The 14417-nt window shown below is 41.5% G+C and overlaps 1 protein-coding gene across 16 annotated transcripts in view; it reads right to left on the bottom strand.

Moving 5' to 3' along the window:
• The window catches only part of SP140 (SP140 nuclear body protein), an 88484-nt gene that overhangs the window by 49512 nt on the left and 24555 nt on the right, over positions 1–14417 (bottom strand). For 7 of the 16 annotated variants that reach the window (XM_054477706.2, XM_054477711.2, XM_054477713.2 and 4 more), the window contains 4 exons: positions 13664–13747; positions 11589–11669; positions 9228–9311; positions 7120–7200 (listed from right to left, as the gene is read on the bottom strand). In XM_054477706.2, the coding sequence (XP_054333681.1) occupies positions 7120–7200; positions 9228–9311; positions 11589–11669; positions 13664–13747 (330 nt within the window). The remainder of the gene's footprint in view (positions 1–7119; positions 7201–9227; positions 9312–11588; positions 11670–13663; positions 13748–14417) is intronic. The other 9 variants (XM_054477710.2, XM_054477714.2, XM_063648068.1 and 6 more) reach the window with 3 other exon arrangements.

Here is a 14417-nt window from a genome sequence, read left to right as displayed (position 1 = left end):
TCTTCAAACTGAATGACAATTAAAACCTCTGGGATACAGCAAAGGTGGTGCTAAGAGTAAAGTTCATAGCCCAAAACACCTACATCAAAAAGACTGAAAGAGCACAAACTGACACTCTAAGGTCACATCTGAAGGAACTAGAGAAAAAAGAACAAACCAAAACCAAACCCAAACCCAGCAGAAGAAAGGAAATAACAAAGATCAGAGCAGAACTAAATGAAATTGAAATAAAAAAATACAAAAGATAAACAAAACAAAAGCTGATTCTTTGAAAAGGTAAATAAAATTGATAGACCATTGGCAAGAGGGGAGAAAACCTGAATAACGTCACTAAGAAATGAAACAGGAAATACTACAACTGACACCAGTAAAATACTAAAGAACATTCAAGGCTACTATGAATATCTTTATGTACATAAAGTAGAAAACATAGAAAAGATGGATAAATTCCTGGAAAAATACAACCCTCCTAGTGTAAATCAGGAAGAATTAGATACCTTGAACAGACCAATAACAAGCAGCAAGACTGAAATGGTAATTTAAACATTACCAACAAAAAAAAGTTCAGGATCAGACAGATTCACAGCAGAATTCTACCAGACAGTCAAAGAATTGGTACCAATCCTTTTGACACTATTCCACAAGATAGAGAAAGAAGGAACCCTCTCTAATTCATTCTGTGAAGCCAGCATCACCCTAATACCAACACAAGGAAAGGACATAACCAAAAAAGTAAACTACAGACTGATATCCTTGATGAACATAGATGCTAAAATCCTTAACAAAATACTTCCCAACTGAATCCAATAACATATCAAAAAGATAATCCACCATGATCAAGTAGGTTTCATACCAGGGATGCAGGGATGGCTTAACATATGCAAGTCAATAAATATGATACACCACATAAACAGAATTAAAAACAAAAATCACATGATCATTTCAATAGATGCAGAAAAAGCATTCAACAAAATCCAGCATCTCTTTATGATTAAAACGCTCAGCAAAATCAGCATACAAGAGACATACCTTAATGTAATAAAAGCCACCTATGACAAACCCATAGCCAACATAATACTGAATGGGGAAATGTTGAAAGCTTTCCCTCTGAGAACTGAAACAAGACAAGGTTGCCCACTCTCACCACTCCTCTTCAACATAGTACTGGAAGTCCTAGCCAGAGCAATCAGACGAGAGAAAGAAATAAAGAGCATCCAAATTGGTAAACAGGAAGTCAAACTGTCACTGTTTGCTGACGATATGACTGTTTACCTTGAAAACCCTAAGGACTCCCCCAGAAAGCTCCTAGAACTGATAAAAGAATTCAGCAAAGTTTCTGGATACAAGATTAACGTACACAAATCAGTAGCTTTTCTATATACCAATAGTGACTAAGCAGAGAATCAAATCAAGAACTCAACCCCTTTTACAATAGCTGCAAATAAACAAACAAACAAACAAAAACTTAGGAATATACCTAACCAGGGAGTCGAAAGACCTCTACAAGGAAAACTACAAAACATTGCTGAAAGAAATCATAGACAACCTGAACAAATGAAAATACATCCCATGCTTCATGGATGGGTAGAATCAATATTGTGAAAATGATCATACTGCCAAAAGCAATCACAAATTCAATGCAATCCCCATCAAAATACCACCATCTTCTTCATAGAATTAGAAAAAAAACTCTAAAATTCATATGGAACAAAAAGGATCCCACAAAACCAAAGGAAGACTAAGCAAAAAGAACAAATCTGGAGGCATCACACGACATGATTTCAAACTATACTATAAGGCCATAGTCACCAAAACAGTGTGGTACTGGTACAAAAATAGACATAGACCAATGAAACAGAATAGAGAACCCAGAAGTAAGCCCAAATACTTACAGCCAACTGATCTTTGACAAAGCAAACAAACCATAAAGTGGGGAAAGGACACCCTATTCAACAAATGGTGCTGGGAAAATTGGCAAGCCACATGTAGGAGAATGAAACTGGATCCTCATCTCTCACCTTATACAAAAATCAACTCAAGATGGATCAAGGACTTAAATCTAAGGCCTGAAACTATAAAAATTCTGGAAGATAACATCAGAAAAACCCTTCTAAACATTGGCTTAGGCAAGGCTTTCATGACCAAGAACCCAAAAGCAAATGCAAGAAAAACAAAGATAGCTGGGACTTAATTAAACCTAAGAGCTTTTGCATGGCAAAAGGAACAGTCAGCGGAGTAAACAGACAACCCACAGAGTGGGAGAAAATCTTCACAATCTATACATCTGACAAAAGGCTAATATCCAGAATCTACAATGAACTTAAACAAATCAGTAAGAAAAAAACAAACAATCCCATCAAAAAGTGGGCTAAGGACGTGAATAGACAATTCTTAAGATGTACAAACAGCCAATGAACACATGAAAAAATTGCTCAACATCACCAATGATCAGGGAAATGCAAATCAAAACCACAATGCGATACCACCTCACTCCTGTAAGAAGGGCCATAATCAAAAAATCAAAATACGGTAGACGCTGGCATGGATGCAGTGAATAGGGAACACTTCTACACTGCTGATGGGAATGTAAACTAGTACAGCTGCTATGGAAAACAGTGTGGAGATTCCTTAAAGAACTAAAAATAGAACTACCATTTGATCCAGCAATCCCACTACTGGGTATCTATCCAGAGGAAAAGAAGTCATTATTCGAAAAAGATACTTGCACACGCATGTTTATAGCAGTACAATTCACAATTGCAAAATTGTGGAACCAACCCAAATGCCCACCAATTAACGAGTGGCTAAAGAAACTGTGATATATATGTATGCATGTGGTATATATATATATATATATATACCACATATATATATGATGGAATACTACGCAGCCATAAAAAGGAATGAATTAACAGCATTTGCAGTGACCTGGATGTGATTGGAGACTATTTTTTTTTGAGATGGAGTCTCGTTCTGTCACCCAAGCTGGAGTGCAGTGGTGTGATCTTAGCTCGTTACAACCTCCGCCTCCCCAGTTCAAGCAATTCTCCTGCCTCAGCCCCTGCTAGTAGCTGGGATCACAGGCACACACTACCATGCCTGGCTAATTTTTGTATTTTTTTTTTTTTTTTTAGCGGAGGCAGGGTTTTGCCATGTTGGCCAGGTTGGTCTCAAACTCCTGACCTCAGGTGATCCATCCATCTCAGCCTCACAAAGTGCTGGGATTACAGGCGTGAGCCACCGTGCCCGGCTTGGAGACTATCATCCTAAGTGAAGTAACTCAGGAAAGGAAAACCAAACATTGTATGTTCTCACTGATATGTGGGAGCTAAGCTATGAGGATGCAAAGGTGTAAGAATGATGCAATGGACTTTGGGGACTTGGAGGGAAGAGTGGGAGGGGTACGAGGGATAGAAGACTACAAATACAGTGCAGCGTATACTGCTTAGGTGATGCGTGCACCAAAATCTCACAAATCACCACTAAAGAACTTACCCATGTAACCAGATACCACCCGTACCCCAATAACTTACGGAAAAATAAAAATAAATAAATAAATAAACAAACAGGCCATGCTCTAGGGGTATCACTTCAAAACGTGACAGACATCAAAGAGCCATTGCTAGTAGCCACATCTCATCCTAGTTGCCTCAAAGCAATTGCAGGTGACTGCATTAGTCCATGGTTCTGGAGATTTTGTGCTTGGATCAACTTTAACTCTGTTCCCGTTTAGAAAAAAAAAAGTGCAGCTTGCTGCCCTCATTTAATTTTACATAAACACATTCTTTGAGGCTGAAGTAAACATGATTGATTTTCAATGTGAAAATAAAATATATAAACTGTTCTTGGAGTTATTTCTAAACAGAACCAATATCAGAATCATCTATTTTAAAAATATATGATTCATCAAATGAATCTTTGGCCAACAATTGTTCAATAACAATGTTAACAGCACATGTGGGAAAGCCACGTTTTCCAGGATTTGACATTTTCAGTGATCAACAATTACTGTATTTTGTAAATGGAAATAGCACTACTAAAACCAGAATGCTATAATTAGAAGAATGTCTTTTGTTTCCAAAGTCAATATATTAGAGTGATGTGAAAATAATAATAAAAGCAAGATATTTCATGGCAAAATTTACTTGGGATAAATGCTGCAGCCACAACGGTGGCTGGTGAGTATTCTTGGGGCAAAAGGGAATAAATATAGTATTGCAAGCAGCACAATTCTGTTGCTAATTAAAAACATTCAACAGTTGTCTGCCATTCCATTAACTTATTGTAAAACATCATTACTTTTTCTTATGTCATCCTTTGCAAGGATAACACTCTCAATCTAGCAACTCTGTAACTCCTACTCAATGAAGGGGAATCCTAGGATTTTGTTTCCCATCCAAGATGTCTTTTCCAGAAAAGACATCTTGGATGGGGAAAATACTTGATGATGCCTCCTGCAGCTTTAGATGAGAGATTTCCTAAAGGGGAAACTGATAATTGAAAGTTCCTACACTTCTAGGAAAACTCATTATTGTCTGGCCATATGGTCAATAACAATCAGAATCATCCCAATTAATCAACAATAGCTTCTGGCCAGTACACAGGCCTCTGAAAGCCATCCAACCATTGACTTCTCCATGCTTCTGAAAGTCAGACAGTCAGTAACAGCCACACTCCAGTGACTCTGCTTTCACTAAAGGTCAGCTAACCACTAACAAATCTCACTTCTGAAGGCCACCAATCACCAACTTCCACAAACACACTTCCACAAACGTTCTCTGTTCAGAGAAACTGACCCACAAGCGCAACTGTCCCTTAATTGAACAATAAATTCAGCCTTTTGTTTGATATTAAGTGGTGGCCCCTTGTTTTTTCTTTTTTTCTTCTGAGATGGAATCTTGCTCTGTCACAAGGCTGGAGTGCAGTGATGTGATCTCAGCTGACTGCAACCTCCACATCCCGGGTTCAAGCAACTCTCTTGTTTCAGCCTCCCGAGTAGCTGGGACTACAGGTGTGCTCGACCACAACCAGCTAATTTTTGTATTTTTAGTGGAGATGGGGTTTTGCCATGTTGGCCTGGCTGGCCTTGAACTCCTGACCTCAAGTGATCCACCTGCCTTGGCCTCCCAAAGTGCTGGGATTACAGGGGTGACCCACCGCACCCAGCCTTAGTGATAGCCCCTTCTACTAGTGATATCTTTTTATTACTCTATGAAGGCATCTGTGGTTCTTTTCGGCTTTCTGGACTTTCTCTTCTTAACATCTTCTCTCCCTTACTGTCTCTTCCTCCTTCAGTGATGTGCTACATATACTTTTCATATTGCCTCTCTGTTTCTCTTTTCTGGCTCTATTTTTCTGGATATCTCCTATCTCGTATCGTAGATTACATTCAAGTATTTTCCAACTCTTGATAATGTTTCCTTATCTCTCCCTAATCTTTCTTACTTTGTTAAATAAAAGTATCTTTCCATTGAACCCTGGTAGAGTCTCTTGGATTCCTAAAAACCCTTTGGGCATCCACATTGGACTCAGACTACGGGACCCCACTCCAACCCATGCCCACCTCATAGAACTGAAAGCCTGTAAGGAGTCATCCAGGACACTGGTCTCTGCTCTTTCTTTTTTCTTGGATCTTATCAAACACCCATGTCACATGCACTTCTGTGTTTCTGGCTCCTTAAAACAGCAATAGCAGCACCTTCCCTATCTAAGTCTTGAAGTTTTTGTGGGTAAAATTGTAACACTTATCAGAGTATTCTGAAAAACCACTGCATGATCCAACGACATAATGGAAAGTACTGGTCAAAAATACCATTTAGTCTCATAAATAGTTGATCTAAGTTCTGCCAATTAGATGGTAGAATACCGTTGCACTGAAGGCTTTGTCAAGTTTGTGAAAAAATCATAAAAAAGTATCTACCGTAAAGGAATAATACCCTTTTTTATTTCCATAGAGGGAGTAAGAATAGAAATTTTTTTTTATTATACTTTAAGTTTTAGGGTACATGTGCACAACGTGCAGGTTTGCTACATATGTATACATGTGCTGTGTTGGTGTGCTGCACCCATTAACTCGTCATTTACATTAGGTATACCTCGTAATGCTATCCCTCCCCCCTCCCCCACCCCCACAACAGGCCCTGGTGTGTGATGTTCCCCTTCCTGTGTCCAAGTGTTCTCATTGTTCAATTCTCACCTATGAGTGAGAACATGCAGTGTTTGGTTTTTTGTCCTTGCGATAGTTTGCTGAGAATGATGGTTTCCAGCTTCATCCATGTCCCTACAAAGGACATGAACTCATCATTTTTTATGGCTGCATAGTATTCCATGGTGTATATGTGCCACATTTTCTTAATTCAGTCTGTCGTTGTTGGACATTTGGGTGGGTTCTAAGTCTTTGCTGTTGTGAATAGTGCTGCAATAAACATACGTGTGCATGTGTCTTTATAGCAGCATGATTTATAATCCTTTGGGTATATACCCAGTAATGGGATGGCTGGGCCAAATGGTATTTCTAGTTCTAGATCCCTGAGGAATCGCCACACTGACTTCCACAATGGTTGAACTAGTTTACAGTCCCACCAACAGTGTAAAAGTGTTCCTGAGAATAGAAATTTTATGTGAATTCAAATAATAGTATTCATAGCTAGAAAAAACAAGGGCAAAAGAGCATCGCTTCTTCCTACCATATTTCTGACCTTTATTTCCTCACCTACAAAATAGGATTACTCAGTTTGCCTGCCCCCCATCTTAAGGTTTTGTGAGGGTGTCGGGAGATCTTATCTGGTAAAATATTTTAATACTGTAGTATTGAAAGGCATGAGAATATGAAAGAGGGAACACATTGCCTTGCCTTGGCATATTTCGACTACCACTAGACTGTCTGAACACATATGTTCAAACAATAAATCCCATTCTGTTAAACATGGACTTCCGTATAAAGATTCCTCCCTGCATTTCCCAAAAGATCCATGTATAGAAAATGTGAAAAATCTCAGGATTAATTGGATCCTTTCACTGTGAGGTATACACAGAGGAAAGTCAATCAGGAAACATGAGCTCCAGATTCAACCTCCTGACACTCTGCAGCCCAGGGCCAGAAATCCCCCCCTTCCTTACCTGACCCACGTCTTGCCAGGGAGCTAGAGGCTTCCTGGGGCTCTTCTCCATCACACATTTCCGAACAGTCATCACTGCCCTCTGCAGAAAGGAAGGAAATCCCTCAGAGGTGTCAGTATACAACCAACAAAAAATCATGAAGAGGAAACTTAGTGAAGATGTGGAAAGCTGAAGTATCTCCCAGGTAGGGCTGTCTGCCACCCAGGTCCTCCTGGTCTGCCCTGTGAGTTCACCTTGCCTGTAGGTGTACACACTCCAGTTGCTGCCACCAAGGCTGAGAACCATCCATCAGCTCACTTGCTGCCTGGACTCCTAATTCTCTCTCCTTCTCCCCCTCCCCCTTTCCACATTAGACTCAGGCCTCTGCCCTGCTTTCCTGCTGCCAGTGGCTCCAGGTGTTTCTCTTTGTTTCCATGTGTTTCTGCCCCCCTTCTCTGCTCCTCTTTTTCTCTCGCACACCTGACTCTGCTCTTTACTGGCTTTCCCCATCTTGTTTATTTCCTTATCACCCCCTTTTTCATGCTGGGTATCAGGAAAGGCATTCCTGGGATAGTGGAAATGAACCAGATAAGGAAGGGGAACAGGAGCAGAGTGGGCCAAGGCAACAACACATAGTACAGGGGAAATGTGGCTCAAGGGCCCACACATAAAAGAAAGATCAGATCATTGCAGCTCCTGAAATGATTGATGCCATTAGTAGAGATGAAATAGATGATATGGGCTGGGGCCCCACGAAGGATGGAAGCCACAGAAATCCACAGGAAGGATAACTCATCTAACCCTGTGCAACAAAGATCACCACGTCTAAAGGGAAAGGAAGATGATCTGATTGATATCTTGCAAATAACAATTGTGCTAAAGCAGAAAAAATGAGTCTGATGAGTAGAAGACCAAACAGGACATTCATCCCTTTACTGAGACAGCAAACCCTGGAGAAAGAGGAGTTTCTAAGTTCAGGGGAGGTGCTGGTTTCCACTGTGAAGTGTTCAGTTCCTGAAAGACATTGCAATAAAGAAGGTCCCAAGATAAAAGTCTTCAGGCACACAGATGAAAGAGCTTGGAAGGGAGGCTTGCCTAACAGACAGATATTAAATACTTGACAATAATTCCACTATCTGAGCAGATGAGACTGAGGGGAGAGAATTCTTACCCTCTGAGTATGCTTCTGTGCCACTCTCTACCTAGAAGGACCTTAATCAGAAAACTCACTATTGACAGAGGTGCCGTTTGCTGGATGCTGCTGCTATCTAGTAACTCTGACTTCAGCTCTACAGGCCCTCAACCCGCTCCTTTCCTCTGACATAGTTTGCACTCTTTATGGGTACTTTAATTATTTTGATGTCTTTCTCTGCATCGTTTAATCTGTGCTTCCTTCCAACATTGTTGTCATTTGTATTTGCCTCCATTTGTATAATTTTCTCTAACTTTTCTCTCTGCCTCTTTAACTTATTGAGATTATCCTCTTTCTACTTTGTCTTTCACTTTCTCCTTTTCTGTCTCTGTTTCTTTGGGTTTTACCTTACCCTCTTAGATGCCTGTAAAATGTCCATGTTATATATTTTCCTCACTCTCAAAGTTCTCTTCTCCCAGGTTGGAAAAGTTCTTCCGTTTACACAGGGGCTGTAAAACCGCATACGCTTTGCTTGTCAGCTCCATCCCAAGAGTCTTCCACGTGACTTTTCTCAATTGCAAGCATTCAATCATTCACAAAACTTATGTCTGTGTTCCTAATACTTCTGAAAGTAGGCTGAAAACAATCTCCCTGCCTCAATTACCATAACCTCCTGATATTTAGGTTTCATGTGTGTTTAATAACATCGCCCAGGCACTTCTTCTCTGGTGCCCCCAGCCTACCTCTGGCATAGGGAGAATGTCTCCCTACATTCTCCATGCAGGGATATGGTCTCCACTCAGGGGCTCACCTTAGCTTGATCCTTTGTCTCTCACAATTTACAAAAAAGCCCAACAGAAAATTGACACAATTCCATCTGTGTGTATGCGAACGTGAAGAAGAGAAGGGTAGGATGGGAGAAAGGGAAGCTTTTTTTCCCATGCCAACTAGAAAACAAAGATGTACTCAAATATCTAAAAATTTAAATCATAATTACCTTCTTCTTCATCTGGTAGTAGACCGAGCCCCTTCTCTGGTTCTCCTTCATTAGTGACTTGGGGAGTCTTTAGATGAAAGGTCTCTGCAGAGAAACAAGAAACTGACGGACTGCAGAGGGTGACTTGGACCCAGACCTCAATGCATTCACGCCATCCAAGATGGGCAAATGCTGAGAGCCACCCCCGTCTTGTTCTGCCTTTTCTCCATCTTGTTGCAGCTCCTCTTTCTCCTTCTCTCTAATTCTCAGTGTCCTCCTCACAGTTCTGCCTCCACACAGTTCCTTCCTAGCTGGGCAGCACTTGGATTGTCTGGTCTTCTCTCCAACTGGCCTCTCCTGCCTCCTTTTCTATGTCTTTTTTCTTTTTTAGTGATATGGTATCTCTTTTTTATTATTTATTTAGCTCTTATTCTAGATCCATCCTAACCCATAGGGAGGGCTCTATTTCCATGCTGTGTTTCCATGATTCCCCTTCCCTCCCAGTAGCATTTTTCTTTTCCTTAATGCCTTACATTGATCCCTGGTCCACTCCTCCAGGAACCTGCAGAACTCATTGGGCTTCTTTCTATTCTGACCCTGTGACCCGGCCTTGAACCCCTAGCTGACTTTGCACAACCATCACCCAGTGACACATCCAGGACACTTGGTGCCCACTCTTCCTTTTCTACTTTGCCTTAGCAATAATATCCTGCTTGCATTTCTGTGCTTTATTTCCCAGTCTGTAAAATAGACGTTTAGCTGTTTGCATACCGATGTTTAAGATTTTGTGAGGGTAAAAGGAGCTCTTGTACAATCCAGTAATCTGATAGAGACTGTCAGAAACCTTGCCCACCTGGTCTCACACCCCATGTTGGCACTCTCATTTTCACGCTTGACACATGTCTCTGCTTCTTCTGTTTCTACCTCTGTCTCTTGCTGCTGGACTCTCTTGGTACTTCTCCTTGTCTTGGTTTCTTTTTCTGGGACTGCTCCTGCCTCCCTCATTTCCCTCTTGCATCCCTGGTCCTGTGCTTTATGTCCTTGCCCCACTCACTCTATGCCTATTAAGGCACATGAAGGTATACACTTATATCTTCATACACCTTCATAGAATGCTACTCTATGAAGGCAACTGTCCTTCTCTTTGGCTCTCTGGACTTTCTCTTCCAAACATCTCTCCCTGACTATCTGTCTCTTTCTCCTTCAGTGATATGCTACATCCACTATGCACATTCTACTTCTGTTTATCTTTTCTGGCTCTATTTTTCTGGATATCTCCTGTCTCATATCATAGATTATATTTACATACTTTCGAACTCTCAGTAATTTTTCCACTCCTCTCCTTAAGCTTGCTTTATTTGTTAATAAAAGTCTCTTTCCATTAAACCCAGGTAGTCTCTCGGATTCCTAAAAACCCTTTGGGCATCCACACTGGACTCAGTCTATGGGACCCCACCCCAACCCATGCCCGCCTCACAGAACTGAAAGCCTGTAAGGAGTCATCCAGGACACTGGTCTCCGCATTTCCCTCCTTCTTGGGTCTTAACAAACACTGGTGTCACATGTACTTCTGTGTTTCTGGCTCCTCAAAACAACAATAACAGCACTTTCCCTGCCTAAATCTTGAGGTTTCTGAGGGTAAAAATGTAACACTTATCAGAGTCCTCTAAAAACATACTGCATGATCCAATAACATAATGAAGAGTATTGGTCAAAAATAGCATTTAGTCTCATAAAGAGTTCATCTGAATTCTGTCAATTAGAGGGTAGGATACCATTTCTTTGAAGGCTTTGTCAAGTTTGTAATAAAATGATAAAAAGTATCTACCAGCAGAGGGATGATAAGCTTTTTCATTCCCATAGGAAAAGTGAGTGAGAATAGAATTTTAAATTCAAGTAATGCTATTGATAGTGAAGAAAAATAAAGGCAAAGAGCATTTTTTCCTCCTAGCATATTCTGACCTTTATTTCTTCATCTGTAAAATAGGATTACCCAGTTTGTCTGCCCCCATCTTAAGGTTTTGTGAGGGTATCAGGAGATCTTATTCAATAAAATATTTTAATGCTTCAGTATTAATAGGCATGAGAATATGAAGGAGAGAACACATCGCCTTGCCTTGACATAATCCAACTACCACGTGATTATCTAAACACATATGTTCAAACAATAAAACCCATTCCATTAAACACAGACTTCTATATCAAGATTCCTCCCTGCATTTCCCAAAAGATCCATGTATAGAAAATGTGAAAAATCTCAGATTTAATTGCATTCTTTCACCGTGAAGTATACTTGGAGGAAAGACAATCAGGAAACACAAGCTCCAAATTCAACCTCCTGACACTCTGCAGCCCAGGGCCGGAAATCTTCCCCTTCTTTACCTGATCCACGTCTTGCTAGGGAGCTAGAGGCTTCCTGGGGCTCTTCTCCATCACCCATTTCTGAACAGTCATCACTGCCCTCTGCAGAAAGAAAAGAAATCCCTCAAGAAATTATGAAGAGAAAACTTAGTGAAGATGTGGGAAGCCGAAGTATCTCCTAGGTGGGGCTGTCCATCACCCAGGCCCTTCTGGCCTGTAGGTGGGTTCTGTAGGTGGGTTCACCTGGCCTGTAAGTGGACGCACTCCAGTTGCTGTCACCAAGGCTGAGAACCATCCATCAGCTCACTTCCTGCCTGGACTCCTAATTCTCTCTCCTTCTCCCCCTCCCCCTTTCCTCTGCACATTTCTTCTGCCTTTGCCCTGCTTTCCTGCTGCCAGTGGCTCCAGGTGCTTCTCTTTGTTTCCATGCGTTTCTGCTCCATTCTCTGCTCCTGTCTTTTTCTCTTGCACCCCTGACTCTGCTCTTTATTGGCTTTCCCCATCTCATTTATTTCTTTGTCACCCCCTTTCTCATACTGGGCATCAGGAAAGGCATCCCTGGGATGGTGGAAATGAACCAGATAAGGAAAGGGATCAGGAGCAGAGTGGGCCAAGGCAACAACACATAGTACAGGGGAAATGTGGCTCAAGGGCCCACACATAAAAGAAAGATCAGATCATTGCAGCTCCTGAAACAATTGATGCCATTAATAGAGATGAGACAGATGATATGGGCTGGGGCCCCATGAAGGGTCGAAGCCACAGAAATCCACAGGAAGGATAACTCATCTAATCCTGTGCAACAAAGATCACCACGTCTAAGGGGAAAAGAAAATGATCTGATTGACATCTTGCAAATAACAATTGTGCTAAAGCAGAGAAAAAGAGTCTGATGAGTAGAAGAGCAAACAGGACATTCATCCCTTTACTGACAGAGCAAACTCTGGAGAAGGGGGAGTTTCTAGGTTCGGAGGAGGTGTTGGTTTCCTTTTTGGATGTGTTTAGTTCCTGAAAGACATTGCAATGGGCAGAGTCCTGGGATAAATATCTTCAGGCACATGGATGGAAGAGCTTGGAAAGCAGGTCTGCATCGCAGACATGTACATGAGAATCACTCCACTACCTGAGCAGATGAGACAGGGGAAAGAGTACTCTTACTCTCTGAGTATGCTTCCGTGCCACTCTCTACCTAGGGGGACCTGGATTGGAAAACTCACTATTGATAGAGGTGCGCTTTGCTGGGAGCTGCTTCTATCTAGTGACTCTGACTTCAGCTCCATAGGCCCTCGACCTGCCCCTTTCCTTGGACAACAGTTTTCACTCTTTATGGGTTATTTAATTATTTTGATCTGTCTCTTTCTCTGCATAATTTCTTCTGTGCTTCCTTCCCATATTGCTGTTGTTATTGTATTGGCTACCGTTTTTACAATTTTCTCTAATTTTTCTCCTTGAGGTTATCACCTTTCTATGTGTCTTCTACTTTCTCCTTTTCTGTTTCTTTGGGTTTTATCTTATGCTCCTAGATGCTGGTAAAATGTCCCTTATTTTATATATTTTCCTCATTCTCAAAGTTATCTTCTTCCAGGTTGGAAAAGACCTTCTGTTCACGCAGGGGCTATAGCACCACAGGTCCTTCCCTTGTCAGCGCCATCCCAAGGGTCTCCCGCATGACTTTCCTCAATTGCAAGCCTTTGGTCTTTCACAAAACATGTCTGTGCTCCAGATCCTTCTGGAAGTAGGCTGAAAACATTCTCCTCTGCGTCAGTTGCCATAATCTGCTGTTATTTAGATTTAATGTGTGTTTAATAACATCACCCAGGCACACTTCTCTGGCACCCCAGCCTACCTCTGGTATATTCGTTCTCCCTACGTTCCCCATGCAGAAATATGGTCCCCACTCAGGGGCTCAGCTCACCTTGATCCTTTGTCTCTCTCACAGTTTTCAAAAAGGCACAACAGAAAATTGGCATAATTCCATGTGTATGTATGCAAGTGTGAAGAAGGGAAGGGTAGGATGGGAGAAAGGGAAACTTTTTTTCATGTCAACTAGAAAACAAAGATGTACTCAAATATTTAAAAACTTAAATCATAATTACCTTCTCCTTCACCTGGTAGTAGACTGAGCCCCTTCTCTGGTTCTCCTTCATTAGTGACTTGGGGAGTTTTTAGATCAAAGATCTCTGCAGATAAACAAGAAATTGACAGACCACAGAGGGTGACTTGGACACAGACCTCAGTGTGTTCATGCTATCCAAGATGGGCAAACGCTGAGAGCCACCCCTGTCTTGTTCCGCCTTTTCTCCATCTTGTTGTAGCTCCTCTTTCTCCTTCTCTCTAATTCTCAGCGTCCTCCTCACAGTTCTGCCTCCACATAGTTCCCTCCTAGCTGGGCAGCACTTGGATTGTCTGGTCTTCTCTCCAACTGGCTTCTCTTGTCTCCTGTTTCTTTTTTCTTTTTCAGTCATACCATATCCCTTTTCTATTATTTCTTTAGTTCTTATTCGAGATCCCTCTCCTATTCCAAAAGGCAGGCTCCATTTCCATGCTGTGTTTCCATGATTCCCCTTCCCTCCCATTAGCATTTTTTTTTTCCTTAAAGCCTTACATTGATCCCTGGTCCATCCTCCAGGAACCTGCAGAACTCCTTGGGCTTCTTTCTATTCTGACCCTGTAACCCAGCCCTGAACCCCCAGCTGACTTTGCACAACCATCACCCAGTGACACATCCAGGACACTGGTGCCCACTCTTCCTTTTCTACTTTGCCTTTGTGATAATATCCTGCTTGCATTTCTGTGCTTTATTTCCCAGTCTGTAAGATAGACATATAGCTGTTTGCATATCGATGTTAA

The sequence above is a fragment of the Pongo pygmaeus genome, chromosome 11, assembly GCF_028885625.2.
Source record: "Pongo pygmaeus isolate AG05252 chromosome 11, NHGRI_mPonPyg2-v2.0_pri, whole genome shotgun sequence".
NCBI lineage: Eukaryota > Metazoa > Chordata > Mammalia > Primates > Hominidae > Pongo > Pongo pygmaeus.
Note: the sequence above shows the minus strand (reverse complement) of the source record. Positions and strands in the feature narration are given on the sequence as shown.